General features: G+C 43.8%; 3 protein-coding genes across 6 annotated transcripts in view; all 3 read right to left on the reverse strand.

Moving 5' to 3' along the window:
- Nucleotides 1-9173, reverse strand: part of kcnc4 (potassium voltage-gated channel, Shaw-related subfamily, member 4) — a 66490-nt gene extending 57317 nt beyond the window's left edge. The window contains exon 1 of the mRNA XM_036947726.1: nucleotides 7945-9173. Within this exon, the coding sequence (XP_036803621.1) occupies nucleotides 7945-8565 (621 nt within the window). The 5' untranslated portion in view covers nucleotides 8566-9173. The remainder of the gene's footprint in view (nucleotides 1-7944) is intronic.
- Nucleotides 9174-12465: 3292 nt separating this feature from the next.
- On the reverse strand, nucleotides 12466-16063 carry hspa1b (heat shock protein family A (Hsp70) member 1B). 2 transcript variants are annotated; one of them, XM_021567143.2, is made up of 4 exons: nucleotides 15804-16063; nucleotides 15215-15432; nucleotides 15014-15118; nucleotides 12467-14567 (listed from the first exon to the last, which is right to left on the reverse strand). In XM_021567143.2, the coding sequence occupies exons 2-4, from the start codon at nucleotides 15392-15394 to the stop codon at nucleotides 12918-12920; spliced, it is 1935 nt and encodes a 644-aa protein (XP_021422818.2). In that variant the 5' UTR covers nucleotides 15395-15432; nucleotides 15804-16063; the 3' UTR covers nucleotides 12467-12917. The 2 variants fall into 2 exon arrangements, with proteins under 2 accessions (XP_036803622.1, XP_021422818.2); XM_036947727.1 differs by lacking the exon at nucleotides 15804-16063 and having other exon boundaries at nucleotides 12466-14567; nucleotides 15215-15426.
- Nucleotides 16064-16472: 409 nt separating this feature from the next.
- LOC110492690 (S-adenosylhomocysteine hydrolase-like protein 1) overlaps nucleotides 16473-25369 on the reverse strand; it is a 70813-nt gene continuing 61916 nt past the window's right edge. For 2 of the 3 annotated variants that reach the window (XM_036947730.1, XM_036947728.1), the window contains 8 exons: nucleotides 25157-25309; nucleotides 23543-23613; nucleotides 22696-22790; nucleotides 22512-22610; nucleotides 19004-19072; nucleotides 18568-18646; nucleotides 18067-18187; nucleotides 16473-17409 (listed from right to left, as the gene is read on the reverse strand). In XM_036947730.1, the coding sequence (XP_036803625.1) occupies nucleotides 17403-17409; nucleotides 18067-18187; nucleotides 18568-18646; nucleotides 19004-19072; nucleotides 22512-22610; nucleotides 22696-22790; nucleotides 23543-23613; nucleotides 25157-25309 (694 nt within the window). In that variant the 3' untranslated portion in view covers nucleotides 16473-17402. Of the gene's footprint in view, nucleotides 17410-18059; nucleotides 18188-18567; nucleotides 18647-19003; nucleotides 19073-22511; nucleotides 22611-22695; nucleotides 22791-23542; nucleotides 23614-25156; nucleotides 25310-25369 lie in introns of those variants that run through there. The other variant, XM_036947729.1, reaches the window with a different exon arrangement.

Consider the following 25369-nt stretch of genomic DNA (forward strand, 5'->3'; position numbering starts at 1 on the left):
TTGATGACAATATATATACAGCAACCTGGCCTTGCTTCCCATTTATGAGGTAGTTGCTGATATAATGTAACTTGATAGCTGCCTTCGCATTTGCCTCAATAGGCACTGTCTTTCTTTACATCCCTCTCCCACTCTTTCTCTCTCTCTCTCTCTCTCTCTCTCTCTCTCTCTCTCTCTCTCTCTCTCTCTCTCTGTCTCTCTTTCTCTCTCTCCATCTCTTTTTTCCTCTCCTCTCTCTCTCCAACTCTTTCTTTCGTTTCATCTCTCTCACTCCCTCTCTCTCTCTCTCTGCAGCATTGGTTGAGAAGCCATTAGCGGCTAGATGCTAGCCATTAACTGCGGAGCACTCTGCTCTCTGACACGTCTGCCTCATAATGTGATGTCCTCTGGGAAATATTTAACTGAAAATCGAAGATTATCTCAACTGGCTAGAAATATTGACATTACACTGACGATCCAGTGAATTACACACAAAATACCACCTGATCTACCTTTTGTGGTTGTTATTATGGTCACTTTATATGACTATTATATAGGTTACAGTAGTCGCATAATCCAAGGGAAATTCTCCAAATGAAAGTCCACCAAATAATATATTTATAGGCTATAAGTGATACAGTGTGATGTCATAATGACATGTAACCATTGTGGCATAATCAAAAGGTCAATGTTCCTAATTCTAGGCTCCCAAATGCTATTATATTGTATTGAAGTGATGTTCTCATTTGAAAGTGTTATCATCAATCACAAATGTAACGTTATCGCAAAAACCTACAGTGTTGACAAAATATATATTGGTTGAAGTGTTATTTACCCATGTAGGAAAATTTTGCAAGAACATAATGTCCTCCCGTCAATCTGTTTCATGTCTCAGTCCTCCCACCAATCTGTTTCATGTCTCAGCCATCCAACCAATCTGTTTCACGTCTCAGTCCTCCCGTCAATCTGTTTCACGTCTCAGTCCTCCCGTCAATCTGTTTCACGTCTCAGTCCTCCCGTCAATCTGTTTCACGTCTCAGTCCTCCCGTCAATCTGTTTCACGTCTCAGTCCTCCCGTCAATCTGTTTCACGTCTCAGTCCTCCCGTCAATCTGTTTCACGTCTCAGTCCTCCCGTCAATCTGTTTCACGTCTCAGTCCTCCCGTCAATCTGTTTCACGTCTCAGTCCTCCCGTCAATCTGTTTCACGTCTCAGTCCTCCCGTCAATCTGTTTCACGTCTCAGTCCTCCCGTCAATCTGTTTCACGTCTCAGTCCTCCCGTCAATCTGTTTCACGTCTCAGTCCTCCCGTCAATCTGTTTCATGTCTCAGTCCTCCCGTCAATCTGTTTCATGTCTCAGTCCTCCCACCAATCTGTTTCATGTCTCTGGTATCCTGGCAAAGCCAGCATGGATAGAATACAATAATGTACTAATATTTGCCATATTCTAATATTCCTCATGTGCCAACGTGAAACTTGCACTCCTGTAGACCTGAAATAATTGGATGGTAAAGCTTGCCAGCCAACCAGAAGAGCAAGGTGAAGCAATTCAGATATTCTTGAAAGTCAGGGCAATCCTTGTCCTTTCAGCCTATTCCCTACAATGCAAACTCTGACATAAATATTAGGGATGCACGATATATCGGTACGCATATCGGAATCGGACAATATTATCTAAAAATGCCAACATCGGCATAGGCCAGATGTCTAGTTTACCACCGATGTGGAAAACTGATGTCAAAGCTGACTGGCATACCTACAGTTGAAGTTGGAAGTTTACATACACTTAGGTTCTAGTCATTAAAACTCATTTTTCAACCACTCCACACATTACTTGTTAACAAACTATAGTTTTGGCAAGTCGGTTAGAACATCTACTTTGTGTACGACACAAGTCATTTTTCCAACTATTGTTTACTGACATATTATTTCACTTATAATTCACTGTATCACAATTCCAGTGGGTCAGAAGTTTAAATACACTAAGTTGACTGTGCCTTTAAACAGCTTGGAAAATTCCAGAAAATGATGTCATGGCTTTAGAAGCTTCTGATAGGCTAATTGACATCATTTGAATCAATTGGAGGTGTACCTGTGGATGTATTTCAAGGCCTACCTTCAAACTCAGTGCCTCCTTGCTTGACATCATGGGAAAATCAAAAGAAATTAGCCAAGACCTCAGAAAAAAATTGTAGACCTCCACAAGTCTGGTTCTTCCTTGGGAGCAATTTCCAAATGCCTGAAGGTACCACGTTCATCCGTACGTACAAACAATAGTACGCGAGTATAAACACCATAGAACCACGCAGCCATCATACCGCTCAGGAAGGAGACGTGTTCTGTCTCCTAGAGATGAACGTACTTTGGTGCGAAAAGTGCAAATCAATCCCAGAACAACAGCAAAGGACCTTGTGAAGATGCTGGAGGAAACAGGTGCAAAAGTATCCAACAAGTATGATCTTTGTCACCATGTGCAGTTGCAAACCGTTGTCTGTCTTTTTTATGGCGGTTTTGGAGCAGTGGCTTCTTCCTTGCTGAGCGGCCTTTCAGGTTATGTTAATATAGGACTCGTTTTACTGTGGATATAGATACTTTTGTACCTGTTTCATCCAGCATCTTCACAAGGTCCTTTGCTGTTGTTCTGGGATTGATTTGCACTTTTCGCACCAAAGTACGTTCAGATAAAAAGTATAGACAGAGTGGATACTTACCGATTCACGGTTGCTGCCCATACCATGGTAAAGAGCGGCTGAGGTAGCTAACGAGGAAGAGCCGAGATGAGAGTGAGGCAGTTTCATCATCCGAGGGGAGAATCAATGAGGGTAGCTAATCCAAAAGTTATATAGCGAGCCCTAAACCAAGGTTGAAAAACTCTGGTAGCTTAGATCACAGAGAACAGGTCTAAAAGTTGACAAAACAAATATAGGACTATGAAAGAACAGACAAGGTACTAAACAATTAGAGCAGGTAAGATTGATTTTCTGCTTTCATTTTGTCTGCCGGCAGAGGAGAAGTCAGAGCTGCCTGGAGTAGTCGAGCAAGATCGTGTTGGCCCCCATGAGTGGGGAATCTGATTTGTCGTTTACAATCACACCTCCTTGTGCTTGGTGGATTGTAATTCACCACTGCCAATGCTCGGTCTAGAATGTAATTACATGCTAGCAAGGCGGGCTAACAATAGCCAGCTCGAGATAGCAAACGAAGAGTAGATTCTCCATAAGATGTCGAGAAAGAGTGCTTTGTGGGTAGTTTCAAAGATGTCCTAAAATAAGGTGATAAATATTTCAAAACCCCAAAACACAACTACTTTTGTAGTTATAGGTAACCACATTGTGACTACAACTAAGTTACTAAGTCTTTGACCACGTTGTTACTTTGGTGAGTAAAAACTCATGCTACCTACCCTACCCTTCCCGAGTGGCACAGGAAGGCCAAAAAGATCGTCAAGGACATCAAACCCCCGAGCCACGGCCTGTTCACCCCACTATCATCCAGAAGGCAAGGTCAGAACACGTGCATCAAAGCTGGGACCGAGAGACTGAAAAACAGCTTCTATCTCAAGGCCATCAAACTGTTAAATAACCATTACTACTCGGCTACCACCCGGTTACTCAACCCTGCACCTTAGAGGCTGCTGCCCACTGTGCATAGACATGGAATCACTGGTTACTCAACCCTGCACCTTAGAGGCTGCTGCCCTATATACATAGACATGGAATCACTGGTTACTCAACCCTGCACCTTAGAGGCTGCTGCCCACTGTGCATAGACATGGAATCACTGGTTACTCAACCCTGCACCTTAGAGGCTGCTGTCCACTGTGTATAGACATGGAATCACTGGTTACTCAACCCTGCACCTTAGAGGCTGCTGCCCACTGTGCATAGACATGGAATCACTGGTTACTCAACCCTGCACCTTAGAGGCTGCTGTCCACTGTGTATAGACATGGAATCACTGGTTACTCAACCCTGCACCTTAGAGGCTGCTGCCCACTGTGCATAGACATGGAATCACTGGTTACTCAACCCTGCACCTTAGAGGCTGCTGCCCACTCTGAATAGACATGGAATCACTGGTTACTCAACCCTGCACCTTAGAGGCTGCTGCCCACTGTGCATAGACATGGAATCACTGGTTACTCAACCCTGCACCTTAGAGGCTGCTGCCCACTCTGAATAGACATGGAATCACTGGTTACTCAACCCTGCACCTTAGAGGCTGCTGCCCACTGTGCATAGACATGGAATCACTGGTTACTCAACCCTGCACCTTAGAGGCTGCTGCCCACTGTACATAGACATGGAATCACTGGTTACTCAACCCTGCACCTTAGAGGCTGCTGCCCACTGTGCATAGACATGGAATCACTGGTTACTCAACCCTGCACCTTAGAGGCTGCTGTCCACTGTGCATAGACATGGAATCACTGGTTACTCAACCCTGCACCTTAGAGGCTGCTGCCCACTGTGCATAGACATGGAATCACTGGTTACTCAACCCTGCACCTTAGAGGCTGCTGCCCACTCTGAATAGACATGGAATCACTGGTTACTCAACCCTGCACCTTAGAGGCTGCTGCCCACTGTGCATAGACATGGAATCACTGGTTACTCAACCCTGCACCTTAGAGGCTGCTGCCCACTCTGAATAGACATGGAATCACTGGTTACTCAACCCTGCACCTTAGAGGCTGCTGCCCACTGTGCATAGACATGGAATCACTGGTTACTCAACCCTGCACCTTAGAGGCTGCTGCCCACTGTACATAGACATGGAATCACTGGTTACTCAACCCTGCACCTTAGAGGCTGCTGCCCACTGTGCATAGACATGGAATCACTGGTTACTCAACCCTGCACCTTAGAGGCTGCTGCCCACTGTACATAGACATGGAATCACTGGTTACTCAACCCTGCACCTTAGCGGCTGCTGCCCACTGTGCATAGACATGGAATCACTGGTTACTCAACCCTGCACCTTAGAGGCTGCTGTCCTCTGTACATAGACATGGAATCACTGGTTACTCAACCCTGCACCTTAGAGGCTGCTGCCCACTCTGAATAGACATGGAATCACTGGTTACTCAACCCTGCACCTTAGAGGCTGCTGCCCACTGTGCATAGACATGGAATCACTGGTTACTCAACCCTGCACCTTAGAGGCTGCTGCCCACTGTACATAGACATGGAATCACTGGTTACTCAACCCTGCACCTTAGAGGCTGCTGCCCACTGTGCATAGACATGGAATCACTGGTTACTCAACCCTGCACCTTAGATGCTGCTGCCCACTGTACATAGACATGGAATCACTGGTTACTCAACCCTGCACCTTAGAGGCTGCTGCCCACTGTGCATAGACATGGAATCACTGGTTACTCAACCCTGCACCTTAGAGGCTGCTGTCCTCTGTACATAGACATGGAATCACTGGTTACTCAACCCTGCACCTTAGAGGCTGCTGCCCACTGTGCATAGACATGGAATCACTGGTTACTCAACCCTGCACCTTAGAGGCTGCTGCCCACTGTACATAGACATGGAATCACTGGTTACTCAACCCTGCACCTTAGAGGCTGCTGCCCACTGTGCATAGACATGGAATCACTGGTCACTTTAATAATGGAACACTGGTCACTTTAATAATGTTTACATACTGCTTTACTAATTTCATGTGTATAAACTGTATTATATTCTACTGTATTCTAGTCAATGCCACTCTGACATTGCTCGTCCTAATATTTATATATTTCTTAATTCCATTATTTTACTTTTAGATTTGTTTTTATTGTTGTGAATTGTTAGATATCTAGGACCCGCAATAACATCTACTAAATATGTGTATGTGACCAATACAATTTGATGGAGTTTATAATTACGTAATGACATCAGGTGCCCCTTGTACCTTCAAAAGTATTCTACAATAATCATTTATTGGAAAACACAGTTTCCATCATCATTTGTTGTAATACAGAAAGTTAGACAAAATAAAAATCCTCCCCTGTCGTACAGATAAAATGTCTCCTATATCTGCCGTTTCCATTACACCCCAGCTAGCAATGAGGAATCGGCCCAGAAGCGGCCCTCTTCTGGGGGTGTCGGGTGTCGGACTGGGCCTGGAATCAAAATGAATGACTGCCCAGAATCAGCCCGTTTCTGTCTTCCGGAATTCAGCCGACTTTGCCGACATCTTACCAGCATCTCCCCCCCGATGCAAATTTAAATAAATGTATACAAAATTAACCGATTCAGTCATTTTAAATATGACTATTTTATACATAAAAATTATCCTCATTCACAAAAAAAACACATTTTGTTTCAGAGGAAACACCGTACACCTGGTGACCATGTCAGCATGCACCTTGAACACCACAGGAGTCGCTACAGCGCGATGGGACAAGGCCATCCCGGCCGGCCAAACCCTCCCCTAACTCGGACGACGCTCGGCCAATTGTGTGTCGCCTCATGGGTCTCACCGAACGCGGCCAGGACTCTTAAAGAATTTAATTTAAATGTTTAAAAAAATACAATTATCAAAGACACAATGAGAGAATATGGAAAAATAAATCATGAAATGTTAATTATATAATGCAGCCCGTGTAATTATCTGCCAGAGAGTAGCCCCAATAAGCCCAATCCCCAAGTAATACATTTTGGCCAGATAACTCACCAGAATTGGCCCGAGACCCAAGTAATATATACATTTGGGCCAGATAACTCACACCGGAATCAGCTCGAGCCCAAAGTAATACATTTGGGCCAGATAACTCACACAGGAATCGGCCCGAGCTCAATCCCCACATCCTAGCCATAAGTAATACTGCAGATGGCAGCCCAGACTCGGGCCACATGACGTCGGCCAAGTCTGACTCTCAGCAGAGTTCCCCTGACTCTCAGCAGAGTTCCCCTGACTCTCAGCAGAGTTCCCCTGACTCTCAGCAGAGTTCCCCTGACTCTCAGCAGTGTTCCCCTGACTCTCAGCAGAGTTCCCCTGACTCTCAGCAGAGTTCCCCTGACTCTCAGCAGAGTTCCCCTGACTCTCAGCAGAGTTCCCCTGACTCTCAGCAGGGTTCCCCTGACTCTCAGCAGAGTTCCCCTGACTCTCAGCAGGAATCGGCCCAGATCCACTGTGCTAGCTGGGACGTGTCCAGTAATATTTTTTTGCGACATTGCTTTTGTTAAATAAAACAGGGTCAATGGAAATCTGCCTCCTTACAAAAACATATAAGAGTCTATTTTTAAGTGATGAGCATGAGACCCAATATGACACACATTCATGACAGAGAGATAACAACCATTCATGCTGCTGATGGCTGTTACTGCTATGATAAGGTGGCAGGGCAAGACAGTCATAGGGACAGTCATAGGGACAGTCATAGGTGAACATGACAATAGGCCTATAAGACTTCCAACGTCTGCATTGGACTTGAATGGTTTACTTTAGTGTTTTATATATACTGTAGTAGTAGTACATAATGCCAGAGATTGCATTCTCGTCATAGAATCCTCACGTCATTAATGGTAACCTGTAGAGCTACACCCTCAATAACATCTGCTAAATACGTGTATGTGACCAAACAAATTAGATTTGATATATATAACCCCTATGTTAATTAAACGACCCCAGGAAAATAATATGGCTTTGAATGTAGTGACACAACATCATTCTCGTACGATGCTATTTCCACACCAGCGCATTCTTTCCTGCTAGCGGCTTGTCTTGTTTGGTGTTCCACAGCAGCCAGATGCAACTGAGAGAACAGACACACACACCTGTTGATTTTCGGTGGCGCGTCGGCGGACACGCTCTCTACAACACCTGTTGATTGCATTGCATTATTCTAAAGATTAACTGTGGGAGTTTGTGAACAGGACGCCTATTACTACAAATTACAATAGTATTGTAGCGACCCTGGTTTATAAGCATGGTTTATTATGCAAAACAAACAAAAAGGTACACTTACTCTAGCAGCCCTGGATGAGTAGGGGTCCTCAAAGAGTGCCCATATCTTTGGTTGACAAACTTCGCAGCATCCCCTCGATCTTTCCGGGCAGTCCTCAATGCCGAACCGTCTGGGTAGTTCATCGTCCGTGTCATCTGGGTCCGGTGGTTCGAATATGTCCAGCGCCTCCTCTGCGTCCCGATGCTGCCGGTATGTCATCCAGCAACACGGCTCCACGTCGGTCTCATCTATCCCCCAAAACGCCAACTCCTCTTCAAAAAGAGGCCCGCAGACATCGGCGGGGCAATGAAGCTTGCCAGTTCTATAATAGTTCAACACATAAGCGAATATGCCAGGGTGCCTGTCGAAAAATAACTCGTTTGTAGTTGGCGATATGGGTCCTACGGGGAGGGATTCCTTGTTTGCGTTTGTCTCTGGCGGGTCGGCTAACCAGGCCAGGCGTGTCCCTGGTAGGGTCCTAAGTGTGCTCTTGTAGGTTTCGTGTCTTGTGCCACCAACATTGATAACAATTTTCTCCGAGTCCTCCCCCCTGGTCATCTCTTCCTTCAGACATGTCTTGGACGGAGGTTTGTTACCCGACTTTCGTCCTCGGTAAGACGAAACACACACCGAGCTGATCATAGATTTAGATGAATAAACGGTTGGTTATTACGTTGGTTTGTGTTTATCCTTTATTATATACCCCTGAAGCAACTACACGGTGACGGTTCAGAGTTCGTTCTCATGTCAGTCCTTGTGATACGACTCATTTATCCAACTCTTCGTCCCGTCGACAGTTGGTTCTCTGCTTCAACAAGTCCAATGCGAGCGGCAGAGTGGCCTTGAATAAAAACCACCTGCGATTAAATACCTCCCGTAAATAATGTTCGCAATCTCAAAATATCTATATAAATATGGGATTGGCGGGCTTTTGTTCACAAAATATTTGTGTACTAATATAAATTATTTATAGCCTAATGTCTATAAATAAGCAAATGTTGTAGCTTCAATAATTCAACAGTTCAGTCAAGGATACCTACTTCGCGACCTTAAACGAGTTTCAAATTATGGAATATTGGGAGTTTTGTATTCTACATCGAATCTATAAATTGTGCAAATTTGGAGAGCTGCTATTTCTATGTGAATGTTGTCAAGTGATTGGAGCCGCTTAAAAGCAATAACCCAAGGTCCTCACCTTAGTCACGAAATCCATCGGAGCCCCCCCCCTCCCCCCTCAAAAAAAAAAAAAAAAAAAATCGAACAAGTTTCTTTAACATGAAAGTTGACCCCTATGATCCAAATGGATAAACGCGCTTGGAATATTCCATCAATTTGCGACGATGTCGTCCTCGAGGCAGAGAGGCGCGTGAGATGTGTGAGGTTGTTTTTCAGGAAGGTTCAGGATCTTTTGCTTCTCCAACCAGAAGTATCCTCCCTCCTCCTCCTCCCTCAGCCTCACCATAGTCAGTCAGAGACGACACAACCAACACATCCTGCAGGCTGCCTGGGGCGTGCGACAGCCCCAATAAATTAACCCTTTTTGCGCTGAAGAGTCATTTGAAGGAGATATTATTCTATGCCACTCCCTTTAATTTAATTTAATATTTAATAAAATATCACCATCTGTAGATTCATGCAGGCCTGTGTCAGCAACTTGTTGGGTGCGCTGTGCAATGTAGGCTGAGGACACATCAGGGGTACACCTCATTATATATAGAGAGAGACTCAATTAGGATAGCTAAACAATGAATTCACACACACACACACACAAACACCTCTATAAATATGAAATGATATGAGTTACACTACTGTGAGGTCCTTGAAAGATGGGCAGCTTCATTTGCTGTAATACAGCAGGTTCAAACTATACATCATTGCCTATATAAATTCCTCACTCATGTGTTGCTACCAAGGTGCCGATCAGCACTTATACAAGTCCTTTGAGATATGGTCAAGAAGTAACAGTCGTTATTACCCATGGATCACCTCTTCATAACAACGTCATTAGAAATCATTAGAAAATCGGAGCATCGCGATTGTATTTTCTATATTATCAACAATTATCAACGATTATTTTTCTTCTATCTTATTAAAAAGTGATGCTGTGCGAGAGGAACTTTCACTTCTCCTTCTCGTAACACATGTGCCCTTGCAATCAGGAGGGAATATGATGCGATGCCTGTACTTCACTCTTGAATGTTTCTCTTCCTCGCACTGATGCTCTTTGACTAAGATACGTCTCCTTCATTAGAGGAGGCGGATTTGACATAAATGCATTACCACCAAGTTATCCTTGTATCAACTTAACAGCTGACTGAAGAAGAAAAACAACAATTGCATGGGGATAGAATAAGCATTAGCGCTACCTGTTGTGTCCTAATGCCTTGTGCCGGGGACAATAAAAGGCCACTCTAAAATGTGCAGTTTTGTAACACAACACAATGCCACATATGTCTCAAGTTTTTTGAGGGAGCGTGCAATTTGACCATTTTAGAGTAGCCTTTTATTGTCCCCGGCACAAGGTGCACTTGTGTAATGATCATGCTGTTTAATCAGCTTCTTGATATGCCGCACCTGCCAGGTAGATGGATTATCTTGGCAAAGGAGAAAAACTCACAAAAGGAGAAGTGAACAAATTTGTGCACAACATTTGAGAGAAATACACTTTTGGTGTGCATAGAACATTTCTGGGCTGTTTTATTTCAGCTCATTGAATTTTTTATTTATTTAACTAAGCAAGTCAGTTAAGAACAAATTCTTATTTTCAATGACGGCCCAGGAACAGGGGGGTTAACTGCCTGTTCAGGGGCAGAACGACAGATTTGTACCTCGTCAGCTCGGGGGTTTGAACTTGCAACCTTCCGGTTACTAGTCCAACGTTCTAACCAAAAGGTTGCAAGTTCAAATCCCCAAACTGACAAGGTACAAATCTGTCGTTCTGCCCCTGAACAAGGAAGTTAACCCACTGTTCCCCTGAACAGGCAGTTAACCCACTGTTCATAGGCCGTCATTGAAAATAAGAGTTTGTTCTTAACTGACTTGCCTAGTTAAATAAATGTAAAAAAAATAAAATGCTCACCTTCAACTGGAGAAGTGTGCTCTTCATGGATGAATCACAGTTTCAACTGTACCAGGCAGACTGAGTGTATGGCGCCGTGTGGGCGAGCGGTTTGCTGATGTCAACAAAGTGCGGTGGGGTTATGATATGCCCATAGCTACGGACAACAAATAAAATGGCATTTTATTCGATGGCAATTTGAATGCACAGAGATACAGTGACGGGATCCTGAGGCCCGTTGTCGTTTCACAATTACTGGAAGCTGAACATTTCCCAGTTATTCTATGGCCTGCATGCTGTCACCCATTTAGAATGTTTAAGATGCTCTGGATCGACGTGTACGACAGCGTGTTCCAGTTCCCGCCAATATCCAGAAACTTCATACAGCCAATGAAGAGGAGAGGAACAACATTCCACAGGCCACCAATCAACAGCCTGATCAACTCTAAACGAAGGAAATGTCACGCTGCATGAGGCAAATGGTGGTCACACCAGATACTGACTGGTTTTCTGATCCACGCCCCTACTTTTTTTTTTTAAGGTATCTGTGACCAACAGATGCATATCTGTATTCCCAGTCAGGTGAAATCTATAGATTAGGGCCTAATTAATTTATTTCAGTTGACTGATTTCCTTATAGGAACTGTAACTCAGGAAAATCTTTGAAATTGTTGCATGTTGTGTTTATATTTTTTGTTCAGCTTCGTAATACTTTCATGTCATCATCCCCCATCTTGTGATGCGTTTCATTTTCAGACCCAGAGTAAAATGTAATTTAATTCTGCTCACATAGGCTGCTTAGTGTTTACACCTGTAGAGAGTATTCTGATGAGCATATTAGCATATTCAAATTCATTACATAAGACAAGTCGGCTTCAACAGGTGATCAAGGTTCAAAATAACCTATTTTTGAAATAATGAGTTTCTTTGCGTGCCTAACTCTGCCATCTAGTGTACATATTGATGCATAACAGCTTGAGAATAACCTAAAGAAACCAATCATTTAAACTGTTATGGGTTTAATTGAACACATAATTGAATGAAACCCTATTTCCCTACATAGTCCACTTATTAGTCCACTACCCTATGGGCACTGGTCAAAAGTAGTGCACTATGTAGGGAATAGGGTTCCATAGGGCTCTGGTCAAAAGTAGTGCACTATGTAGGGAATAGGGTTCCATAGGGCTCTGGTCTAAAGTAATGCACTATTATAGGGAATAGGGTGCCATTTGGGACATATTTATGTTCACTTGAGTATAGAGTGAATAATCCATTGAAACATACATAATCAAGTTTGGTTTGAATATCAATGTCAATCACTCTACTGTTGTAGAGTACATTGTTTATAAACACGATTATTACTTGAGTATAAACTTGAGTATAGTATTTGTATTTTTTTTAAACATTTGAATGGTAATATAATTACAAAGGATTTATTTAAAAAAAAACATTATCAAATCAAATCAAATGTATTTATATAGCCCTTCGTACATCAGCTGATATCTCATAGTGCTGTACAGAAACCCAGCCTGAAACCCCTAAACAGCAAGCAATGCAGGTGTAGAAGCACGGTGGCACAGTTATCTGAACTGTGGTTGTATTGTGAGAGAGTGTACGTGAGAATAATGATACAAAAACAACTGGGCATGGCATTTCACTTAGTGGTCAAATAAATAAATAAATAACAAATAAATATTGCACTCATAATTCTGATGCACGTATTCACCATTTAATGAATTTCTGCAAACAGTTTAGGGTTGAAGATTTGACACAAAAAATAAAGTGGACTTGTAGTGACAGCAAATCTATGTACATATATAGTGCTATGAAAGTTGAGCTAGCTGACAAACAGTACCTATATTAGAAGCACCATTAGCTTATGAGGCCTCTTTAGTGATCGATCCATTGATCGGCAATTGATTTACTGATTGATTATTTAGTCCACCTCTTCAATGGTAGGGCCCTGAGAGCTAGCACCGCCCCCAGCCTGGCTGCCACAACTCCCCATTGGACTAGCCCCTCCCGCCCCCTGGTAGAGCTTGGATACGATTGGGTTACACACTCTCTCCAGCTCCTTCTGTTGGTATTCAAACTCCTCCTTCTCAGCCATCTGGTTGTTCTCCAACCAGGAGATAGTTTGGTTGCACTTCTCAACAACCTTCTTCTTGTCATCCTCATTGATCTTCCCTGCCAGGTTTGGATCTTCTACACTACTCTTCATGTTAAACGTGTAGGACTCCAACCCGTTCTTGGCTGCTATCTTCTCCCTCTGGGCATCGTCCTCAGCTTTGTATTTGTCTGCGTCCTGCACCATCCTCTCTATGTCTTCTTTACTGAGTCGCCCCTTGTCGTTGGTGATGGTGATCTTGTTCTCCTTGCCTGTACTTTTATCCACAGCCGACACGTTCAGGATGCCGTTAGCGTCGATGTCGAAGGTCACCTCGACTTGGGGAACTCCTCTAGGAGCGGGAGGGATACCCGTGAGCTCAAACTTTCCCAGCAAATTATTGTCCTTGGTCATGGCTCTCTCTCCCTCGTACACCTGGATGAGCACACCTGGCTGGTTGTCAGCATAGGTGGAGAAGATCTGGGTCTGCTTGGTGGGGATGGTGGTGTTACGTTTGATCAGGGCGGTCATGACCCCTCCAGCCGTCTCGATGCCCAGGGACAGAGGAGCCACGTCAAGGAGGAGAAGGTCCTGGACATTCTTAGAGGTGTCGCCCATCAAGATGGCCGCCTGGACGGCAGCGCCGTAAGCCACCGCTTCATCTGGGTTGATGCTCTTGTTGAGTTCCCTTCCATTAAAGAAGTCCTGCAGGAGCTTCTGAATCTTAGGGATTCGAGTGGAGCCACCGACCAGGACTATCTCCTGGACCTGAGCCTTGTCCATCTTAGCGTCTTTCAGGGCCTTCTCGACCGGGTCCAGGGTTCCCCTGAAGAGCTCCGAGTTGAGTTCTTCAAACCGAGCCCTGGTGATGGAGGTGTAGAAGTCCATGCCTTCGAAGAGGGAGTCGATCTCGACGCTGGCCTGGGAACTGGAGGAGAGAGTTCTCTTGGCCCTCTCACAGGCTGTCCTCAGCCTTCTCACTGCCCTCTTGTTCTGGCTGATGTCCTTCTTGTTCTTCCTCTTGAACTCCTCCACAAAGTGGTTGACCAGGCGGTTGTCAAAGTCCTCCCCTCCCAGGTGAGTGTCCCCAGCTGTGGCCTTCACCTCGAATATCCCGTCCTCGATGGTCAGGATGGAGACGTCAAAGGTGCCTCCGCCGAGATCAAAGATGAGAACATTGCGCTCCCCTCTCTTGCCTTTGTCCAGGCCATAGGCGATAGCCGCCGCCGTGGGCTCATTGATGATCCTCAGGACGTTCAGTCCAGAGATCACCCCAGCGTCTTTAGTAGCCTGCCTCTGGGAGTCGTTGAAGTAGGCTGGGACTGTGATGACTGCATTGGACACCTTCTGGCCCAGGTAGGCCTCAGCAATCTCCTTCATCTTGACGAGGACCATTGAAGAGATCTCTTCGGGGTAGAAGGCCTTGGTCTCTCCCTTGTACTCCACCTGGACTCTGGGCTTTCCACCGTCGCTGATCACCTAGAAGAGTGAGAACAACAAGGTCATGAAGTCTATTGATATACTCAAGCTTTTCACGTCTTTTAGTGTATGTACTCTGTATGTATGTAACCCTGTATGTATATTTGTATGTATGTATGTATCCTTGTATGTATGTATGTATGTATGTATGTATGTATGTATGTATGTATGTATGTATGTATATAACATTGTATGTATGTAATCCTGTATCTATGTAACCTTGTATGTATGTAACCCTGTATGTATGTAACCTTGTATGTGTGTAACCCTGTATGTGTGTAACCTTGTATGTATGTAATCCTGTATCTATGAACACTGTACATGTTTTTGTGTTTATTTGTTTGTGATTTTTCAGTTACAATTTGTAGAAGAATGAGCACTTGGTTGTAATACATTTGAGCTTGTATTTTTCAAAACTGAAAAAATATATATATATTTTAAATCACCTTGAAGGGCCACAGCTTCATGTCTGATTTAACAATCTGGTCGTCGAACTTCCTGCCAATCAGGCGTTTGGCGTCGAACACAGTGTTAGTGGGGTTCATGGCCACCTGCAGTGAAATAATTTAAATATAAATGTATTTTTTGAAAACAAAATACATGAATCTACTAGATTAGACAGACAGACTTTCCAAAGTGGGACCTACCTGGTTCTTTGCTGCGTCTCCAATGAGTCTCTCTGTGTCGGTGAAGGCCACGTAGCTGGGCGTTGTTCTGTTTCCCTGGTCGTTGGCGATGATCTCCACCTTGCCATGCTGGAACACCCCCACACAGGAATAGGTGGTGCCCAGGTCAATGCCAATGGATACTCCCTTTGCTGAAGACATCTTGGTTAATTTTGTTGTTGTTGTTGTTGTTTGAGTTCCTGCATGAGTAAGATTAAGAACAACATTTTATTATCATGAATTAATATTTTCTGTATTTTATGAATGGTCTTACTGTTATTATTATTATGACATTTATACTTTTATGATTTGATTCAGTCATTTACACTCAACTGAGATGTCTAGAGGTGTATAGTCTAATATTGAACATGGACATGGTCTACATATCTACAATTCAAATCGTGTAAATAACTGCTTATTTACATTAGATGTTTTATTTTTTAATGGTTTTGGTAATATCATGTTTTTTCTCTCCCTGTTCATAGTCAGAAGAACCAATAATCAATCCATTTAAGGTAACTGTATAGGCATGGTCTACGAACTGTCTGTCAGCGTCAACATTATAACTTACAACGGTAGACAGCTTTGGTTCTTCTCTTCGATATATTGAAGGACCTCGTTTTTGAGTCCTGAGTGGTGTCCGCACCCCTGCTCGGGTCTTTGCTCTTGAGTCGTGTGGTTATTCCAAAAAGATATACCTCAACTGAGAGAGATCCATGGCTTATATACATAAAAACAGCTTTCTAGAATGATCACACTTCTTCTGTGACACGTGAATCTCTAGATAGAATATTCACCGGCTTTCCCAGCTGCAGTAACTAATATTAGTTAGTGCAGCCGTAGCGACGCTCTGGGAAAGCCGGTGAATATTCTAGAGTTGGAGGCAACCCGACACCACACCAGTAGAGCTGAACACACCGCGGAGAGCTAACATTCTGGACCGTTTTGAAAAGGCAATAGGCAACAGGTTCGGGAAAGTGCGCGAAAGAGCATTTATGAACATGAAAAGTCGTTTTACACGTGGACCTCGCTGGAAGAATGAAAAGGTAGAGCGCCACTGGTTTATAGCCCCACATGTTTTACCTAAAATAAAATATATTCACACTACCGGTCAAAAGTTGTGTTGTATTGGTGGCTTTGCTGGCATGCATCCCACTTTTATTTTTTTGCCCAACAAGATTTACACGCTAAAATTGCCAATGCACACACACACACACAAATAAATTCTACAAACAAATTATAAACGTATATTTCTGTTTATTAATTATAGGATGAGCTTATTGCTGCTATATCATACATCCAGTTACAACAATCACAAGTATAAATAATTTAGATGATCAACATAAGCAAGTGAAAGCAGAAATCACCACAAGGCATGTCTGTCAACATACGACTTAAAAATCAACAGAACCATTAAGCGACAGCAGAACAGTTTCTATGAGAGACTTTACAAATCAACTTGGACAAACTGTGCTTTTAAATCTATAAAATAGAGAAGAATTTCAAACATAACAAATAGCCACGAATGAAACTTAACATTGAGATGAACTGATAGCAAGTGGCTGTGAAGACACATCGACTCTCTGCTTAATGACACGTAGCTTCTTCAGTGCTTCACCAGACATTAAAACAGTCCAGTTAGGATCACAAACACAATTCTGGCTCATGGAATGTACTTAATTTAAAATGTCAGTGTGTGTGTACACAGTAACAGTGACATATTGACATTAATGAACATTGTGATTGTGACTAAATTAATACTTCAAGAGATTTAAAGGATAGCCAGCAGACTAAAATTATATGACTAACATTTTTAATGGTTACTTCTCTTGGCCTAAGTCCCAAATGACACCCTATTCCCTATGTAGTGCACTACTACCCATAGGCTCTGGTCAAAAGTAGTGCACTACAAATGAAATAGGGTGCCATTTGGAACATGTACTTGGTCTCTGCTGTTTGATATGCATGGTTAGATTAATGCACCCGACAGACAAGTTAGATATAATCAATATTATTATGCGTGACAATGTTAATAATAACATTTACATTCAGCAAAAGCAAAATGATTATTATTCTTCCCTTTTGTAATAACTTATCAAATAAAATAGAGATATTATATTCACTTATTCCATATGTTGTTGCTTGCAGGTCACCGCGTTGTCCATTTCCATTAATACCTTGGAGACAAAGACAGTAGGTATGATTTCATTAAAAAAACAATCATGTGACTACAGTTTGATTGAATTGGTCTACATAATATCTGTGTAATACAGGACCATGTCATATCATTGTTTTGTTTGTTGCTGTTCCATGAGTGTATGATTTTACTTTCCCTTTTCCAGAACTAGTTAGTACCACTTACTAACCCACATCTAAAACTCAAACCCCAGATCATCCTTCTGGACTGTTTTCCCCAACACCCATCACCACACTCACTCAAATACAGACAACCTCATCAGAGTCATTGCCGTGGCAACCGGAAATATTACCTCAAAATATTTGATGAGAGAATACTTGTTTTGTTTTTTGTTTTCTTGCTGACTTGGTTTTTTACATTTTGCATTTAGAATTTCTTATTTCACTTTTAGATTTGTTTGTAGCCTAGGTTAATTGTTTAGCTTGACATTTGATAGTGGTCCTCACTCCAAACCTATCGCAGAGTTGATTCCCAGTCTAGTCATACCAAAGACTCTCAAAATGGGACCTGATGGCTCTCAAGGCCCTTCGACCAGATGTCCTGTAACAGGAGATATGGACAGTTCTGGTTCGGACAAGGCTCACTTAAATGTTTCCATAGGGAGACAATCAGATAGAGAAAAGACAAGTCTCAGTACCTGTAGTAGTTGGGTTTGAAGGGTCCATTCTTGTTCAGGCCCATGTATTTGGCCTGCTCGTCAGACAGCTCTGTCAGGTGGGCGTCAAAGTTGGGCATGTGCAAGCTGGCCACGTACTCATCTGGATGGAAGACACAGGTGGATTGTGAAGAGGAACGCCTCTTTTGTAGTTCACTACTTACAGCACACACATACTTGTTAGGAAAAATGGAGCGTCGTGTGTAAAAAGAAAACACTAGGTGGCGACGTCGAGCCACATACAACAAACTGCCCATTGAAACCTATGCGGTACACATTTATCACATGAATTCATGAAAATTTTCACCAATAAGGCTCAGTCAGAGACTACTTGTATGTATGCAGATCAATGGTCTGCTCCTCAAATGGCACCCTATTCACTACATAGTGCACTAACTTTGACCAGAGCCCTATGGCCTGGTCCAAAGTAATGCACTATAAAAGGGAATATAGGGTGCCATTACGGACGGGCCCAGGTCTTACCCATTTTCTTAGGCAGCAGATAGACGTCCTGTTTGTAGCGTCCCTCGGGAGCATTGAACAGCTCAATCAGAGCCAGGGCCTGCGGAGAGACACAGACCACCACAGAGTCTCAACGCTGCCAACATCCCATTCCCACAAAGCTCAGGTAACAGCAAAACAACAGGAGAGCAGGAGATATCCTAACTCAAGTCTCGTCTTCAGCAAACCTCTAAAGCAACAAGTATGACTAGTAAAAAAAAAAACCTCAGCATTTTCACATTCAATTTAGGGGTGCTTAGATATTATTGGTACAGACTATTGTCTAAGTTTATACGACGAGCATTAAAAAAAAAGACAGAAAAAAAAACTAAATTAATATTTTTAGGAATAGAAAATAACTAGTTTTTTTCTGTGTGTTTTTGACACAACTGTCATCTAAACAAACTAGATGCCTCACCTGAGTAGTAGCTGTGATGGACAGAACAAACGTGGGGACTGTGGAACAACTCAGATTCAACAGACGACCCTATAGGGAAACACAGAGCACACACATTACACGAATCAACTGGTCAGTCATGTAGCCATTCACAGGGAAACTGACAATGCACTTTGAAATCAAAACAGAGATTAGAAGAGATAGAAGAGCATAACACACAGATGAGTCCAGCTATGAAAGAAGATCCCAGAGTACACTCTGATACTACACCCCAGAGTACACCCTGATACTACACCCCAGTGTAGACTCTGATAATACACCCCAGAGTGCACCCTGATACTACACCACAGAGTACACCCTGAAACTACACCTCAGAGAACACCCTGATACTACACCTCAGAGAACACCCTGAAACTACACCTCAGAGTACACCCTGATACTACAGAGCATTGGTTAACACTGGGCACAGAGCATTGGTTAACACTGGGCACAGAGCATTGGTTAACACTGGGCACAGAGCATTGGTTAACACTAACGTCCATGAAGTTAGTGGGAAACCTCTCTGGCCAAGCCAGTATTTTATTGCATTTTCAATAACAGAGTCAGGTTTGGGAGCTGACAAAGGTGACAAAAAGGTCACCAGGATACAGCTCACTGTGGAAAATCTCTCCCTCTCCAATGAAGTATTTTGTAACTCTAGAAGGTTGTTTGGAGCTTTTTCAATCACAGAGAAAGGTTTGAGAGGGAATTGTTTCCTGAAATACAAACTAAAGCTCATTCCATCTCAGTATCCTGAAATACAAACTAAAGCTCATTCCATCTCAGTATCCTGAAATACAAACCAAAGCTCATTCCATCTCAGTATCCTGAAATACAAACCAAAGCTCATTCCATCTCAGTATCCTGAAATACAAACTAAAGCTCATTCCATCTTAGTATCCTGAAATACAAACTAAAGCTCATTCCATCTTAGTATCCTGAAATACAAACCAAAGCTCATTCCATCTTAGTATCCTGAAATACAAACTAAAGCTCATTCCATCTTAGTATCCTGAAATACAAACTAAAGCTCATTCCATCTTAGTATCCCGAAATACAAACTAAAGCTCATTCCATCTCAGTATCCTGGTTTACAAACTAAAGCTCATTCCATCTCAGTATCCTGAAATACATTTTGGCCCATTCATCCATGCAGATCTCCTCTAGAGCAGTGATGTTTTGGGGCTGTTGCTGGGCAACACGGACTTTCAACTCCCTCCAAAGATTTTCTATGGGGTTGAGATCTGGAGACTGGCTAGGCCACTCCAGGACCTTGAAATGCTTCTTACGAAGCCACTTCTTCGTTGCCCGGGCGGTGTGTTTGGGATCATTGTCATGCTGAAAGACCCAGCCACGTTTCATCTTCAATGCCCTTGCTGATGGAATGAGGTGTTCACTCAAAATCTCACGATACATGGCCCCATTCATTCTTTCCTTTACACGGATCAGTCGTCCTGGTCCCTTTGCAGAAAAACAGCCCCAAAGCATGATGTTTCCACCCCCGTGCTTCACAGTAGGTATGGTGTTCTTTGGATGCAACTCAGCATTCTTTGTCCTCCAAACACGACGAGTTGAGTTTTTACCAAAAAGTTATATTTTGGTTTCATCTGACCATATGATATTCTCCCAATCTTCTTCTGGATCATCCAAATGCTCTCTAGCAAACTTCAGACGGGCCTGGACATGTACTGGCTTAAGCAGGGGGACACGTCTGGCACTGCAGGATTTGAGTCCCAGGCGGCGTAGTGTGTTACTGATGGTAGGCTTTGTTACTTTGGTCCCAGCTCTCTGCAGGTCATTCACTAGGTCCCCCCGTGTGTTTCTGGGATTTTTGCTCACCGTTCTTGTGATCATTTTGACCCCACGGGGAGAGATCTTGCGTGGAGCCCCAGATCGAGGGAGATTATCAGTGGTCTTGCATGTCTTCAATTTCCTAATAATTGCTCCCACAGTTGATTTCTTCAAACCAAGCTGCTTACCTATTGCAGATTCAGTCTTCCCAGCCTGGTGCAGGTCTACAATTTTGTTTCTGGTGTCCTTTGACAGCTCTTTGGTCTTGGCCATAGTGGAGTTTGGAGTGTGACTGTTTGAGGTTGTGGACAGGTGTTTTTTATACTGGTGCCATTAATACAGGTAACGAGTGGAAGACAGAGGAGCCTCTTAAAGAAGAAGCTACAGGTCTGTGAGAGCCAGAAATCTTGCTTGTTTGTACGTGACCAAATACTTATTTTCCATCATAATTTGCAAATAAATTCATTAAAAATCCTACAATGTGATTTTCTGGATTTCTCATTTTGTCTGTCATAGTTGAAGTGTACCTATGATGAAAATTACAGGCCTCTCTCATCTTTTTAAGTGGGAGAACTTGCACAATTGGTGGCTGACTAAATACTTTTTTGCCCCACTGTATATAAAAATCGTCCGATTAATCGGGATCGGCTTTTTTTGGTCCTCCAATAAATTGTTATCGGCGTTGAAAAATCATAATCGGTCGACCTCTAAACGCAACATTAAATATTTTCAAAGATATTACTGAGTTACAGTTCATATAAGGAAATCAGTCAATTGTGATAAATTCATTAGGCCCTAATCAATGGATTTCACATGACTGGGCAGGGGCACATTAATGGGTGGGACTGGGAGTAGATAGGCCCACCCAATTGGGAGCCAGGTCCAGCCAATCAGAATGAGTTTTTCCCCACAAAAGGCATTATTACAGATAGAAATACTACTCGGCCAACAGACCCAGGTACCGTACCTCGGCCAACAGACCCAGGTGCCGTACCTCGGCCAACAGACCCAGGTGCCGTACCTCGGCCAACAGGACCAGTTGCCGTACCTCGGCCAACAGGACCAGGTGCCGTACCTCGGCCAACAGGACCAGGTGCCGTACCTCGGCCAACAGGACCAGGTGCCGTACCTCGGCCAACAGGACCAGGTGCCGTACCTCGGCCAACAGGACCAGGTGCCGTACCTCGGCCAACAGGACCAGGTGCCGTACCTCGGCCAACAGGACCAGGTGCCGTACCTCGGCCAACAGGACCAGGTGCCGTACCTCGGCCAACAGGACCAGATGCCGTACCTCGGCCAACAGGACCAGGTGCCGTACCTCGGCCAACAGACCCAGGTACCGTACCTCGGCCAACAGACCCAGGTACCTCGGCCAACAGACCCAGGTACCTCGGCCAACAGACCCAGGTACCTCGGCCAACAGACCCAGGTACCTCGGCCAACAGACCCAGGTACCTCGGCCAACAGACCCAGGTACCTCGGCCAACAGACCCAGGTACCTCGGCCAACAGACCCAGGTACCTCGGCCAACAGACCCAGGTACCTCGGCCAAAAGACCCAGGTACTGTACCTCAGCCAACAGGACCAGGTACCTCGGCCAACAGACCCAGGTACTGTACCTCAGCCAACACGACCAGGTACTGTGTGTGTGTGTGTGTGTGTGTGTGTGTGTGTGTGTGTGTGTGTGTGTGTCTAGTACCTCAGCCAGCAGAATGACCCTCTTGCCGTCGGGCCAGATCACATGGTCCACCTGAGAACGCACCCTTTCCCAGGTGAGCTCCGGGCTCCGCAGGCTGGCCTAGATGGGAGAGAGACCAGACACAGCGGTTAGTGACAGAGCAGCAGACCACCCACACCAACCCACCCAACCAAAAGTAACTCACCACATCAATCTCAGTATTGGAATGTCCCATGTTGCAGACTATACATCCATTCTTAATCCGATCCAGCTGGTCTCTGGTCACCACGTTCTTATTGCCTGAGTGACATCAAGACACCAACGTAGTCAGAACACTCCTTGCTCATCTGAGCTCTGATTGAAATGTACATTGTTAGGTAAGTCATCGGTAGTACAGAGAGAGAGAGAGAGAAAGGGACAGAGAGAGACAGGGAGAGAGAGAGAGAGACAGAGAGAGACAGAGAGGGACAGAGAGGGACAGAGAGGGACAGAGAGAGACATAGAGAGGGACAGAGAGAGGCAGAGAGAGAGCTAGAGAGAGAGATAGAGACAGAGAGATAGAGACAGAGAGATAGAGACAGAGAGAGAGATAGAGACAGAGAGAGACCGAGAGGGGCAGAGAGAGAGTGAGAGAGATAGAGAGAGAGGCAGAGAGAATAATGACTGCAATCTGTTATGAAGTGAGTCACCAACTGGTTTGATAAAGATACTGCGTGGTTTAAACAGGTGACGTTTGGTGGATAAAGCTGAGTCATAAACATGGACATCTGCTGGGGCATTTCAATTTGAAGACACAGGGTGTTTTATGTTTGTATGATTATCAGAGTGGAACAGAATGAATCCGTCTGCTTTCTGGGACCACTGTGCTTCCACTTGCCCCTCTAGGCTGAGTTACTGGAAAGACATTTTGTGACAACTGACTTCATGAATATATATGTATCAATCAAATCAAAAATGTATATATAAATATAGATAAATTATTGCTTTGATTGATTGAGAATATATATATATATATATATATAAATGATTGATGTGATTGGTTTCTAGTTTACCTGTGCAGGTTATCACAATATCCATCTGACGAATGACTTCATTCAGCTTGACCACCCTGAACCCATCCATGCTATCGTGTTGGAGAGAAATCATCCACAAACGTTATGCTCATTATGACCACCCTGAACCCATCCATGCTATCGTGTTGGAGATAAATCATCCACAGACATTAGGCTCATTATGACCACCCTGAACCCATCCATGCTATCGTGTTGGAGAGAAATCATCCACAAACGTTATGCTCATTATGACCACCCTGAACCCATCCATGCTATCGTGTTGGAGAGAAATCATCCACAAACGTTATGCTCATTATGACCACCCTGAACCCATCCATGCTATCGTGTTGGAGAGAAATCATCCACAGACATTAGGCTCATTATGACCACCCTGAACCCATCCATGCTATCGTGTTGGAGAGAAATCATCCACAGACATTATGCTCATTATGACCACCCTGAACCCATCCATGCTATCGTGTTGGAGAGAAATCATCCACAAACGTTATGCTCATTATGACCACCCTGAACCCATCCATGCTATCGTGTTGGAGAGAAATCATCCACAAACGTTATGCTCATTATGACCACCCTGAACCCATCCATGCTATCGTGTTGGAGAGAAATCATCCACAAACGTTATGCTCATTATGACCACCCTGAACCCATCCATGCTATCGTGTTGGAGAGAAATCATCCACAGACATTATGCTCATTATGACCACCCTGAACCCATCCATGCTATCGTGTTGGAGAGAAATCATCCACAAACGTTATGCTCATTATGACCACCCTGAACCCATCCATGCTATCGTGTTGGAGAGAAATCATCCACAAACGTTATGCTCATTATGACCACCCTGAACCCATCCATGCTATCGTGTTGGAGAGAAATCATCCACAAACGTTATGCTCATTATGACCACCCTGAACCCATCCATGCTATCGTGTTGGAGAGAAATCATCCACAGACATTATGCTCATTATGACCACCCTGAACCCATCCATGCTATCGTGTTGGAGAGAAATCATCCACAGACATTATGCTCATTATGACCACCCTGAACCCATCCATGCTATCGTGTTGGAGAGAAATCATCCACAGACATTATGCTCATTATGACCACCCTGAACCCATCCATGCTATCGTGTTGGAGAGAAATCATCCACAGACATTAGGCTCATTATGACCACCCTGAACCCATCCATGCTATCGTGTTGGAGAGAAATCATCCACAGACATTATGCTCATTATGACCACCCTGAACCCATCCATGCTATCGTGTTGGAGAGAAATCATCCACAGACATTAGGCTCATTATGACCACCCTGAACCCATCCATGCTATCGTGTTGGAGAGAAATCATCCACAGACATTATGCTCATTATGACCACCCTGAACCCATCCATGCTATCGTGTTGGAGAGAAATCATCCACAGACATTAGGCTCATTATGACCACCCTGAACCCATCCATGCTATCGTGTTGGAGAGAAATCATCCACAGACATTATGCTCATTATGACCACCACTGTTGTATTGTAAAAAAACATATATATATATATATATATATATATATTAAGAAGAGTAAAATGTCACCCTGAGGTTTCTTACCAGCCCTGGAGGGCACAGATGGGGTCTATCTCCGTGATGCAGACGATGGCTCCCATAGCCTTCAGAGCAGAACAGCAACCCTTACCCACCTCTCCGTAACCACACACAACCACCTGTTTCCCTCCAAACATCACATCAGTGGTCCTCTTCAAACTACAGCAAGAAGGGAAATACATTTGTGACAACTATCACAAACTAAAAAATGAAAATAAA

The sequence above is a fragment of the Oncorhynchus mykiss genome, chromosome 16, assembly GCF_013265735.2.
Source record: "Oncorhynchus mykiss isolate Arlee chromosome 16, USDA_OmykA_1.1, whole genome shotgun sequence".
In the NCBI taxonomy this organism is placed as follows: domain Eukaryota; kingdom Metazoa; phylum Chordata; class Actinopteri; order Salmoniformes; family Salmonidae; genus Oncorhynchus; species Oncorhynchus mykiss.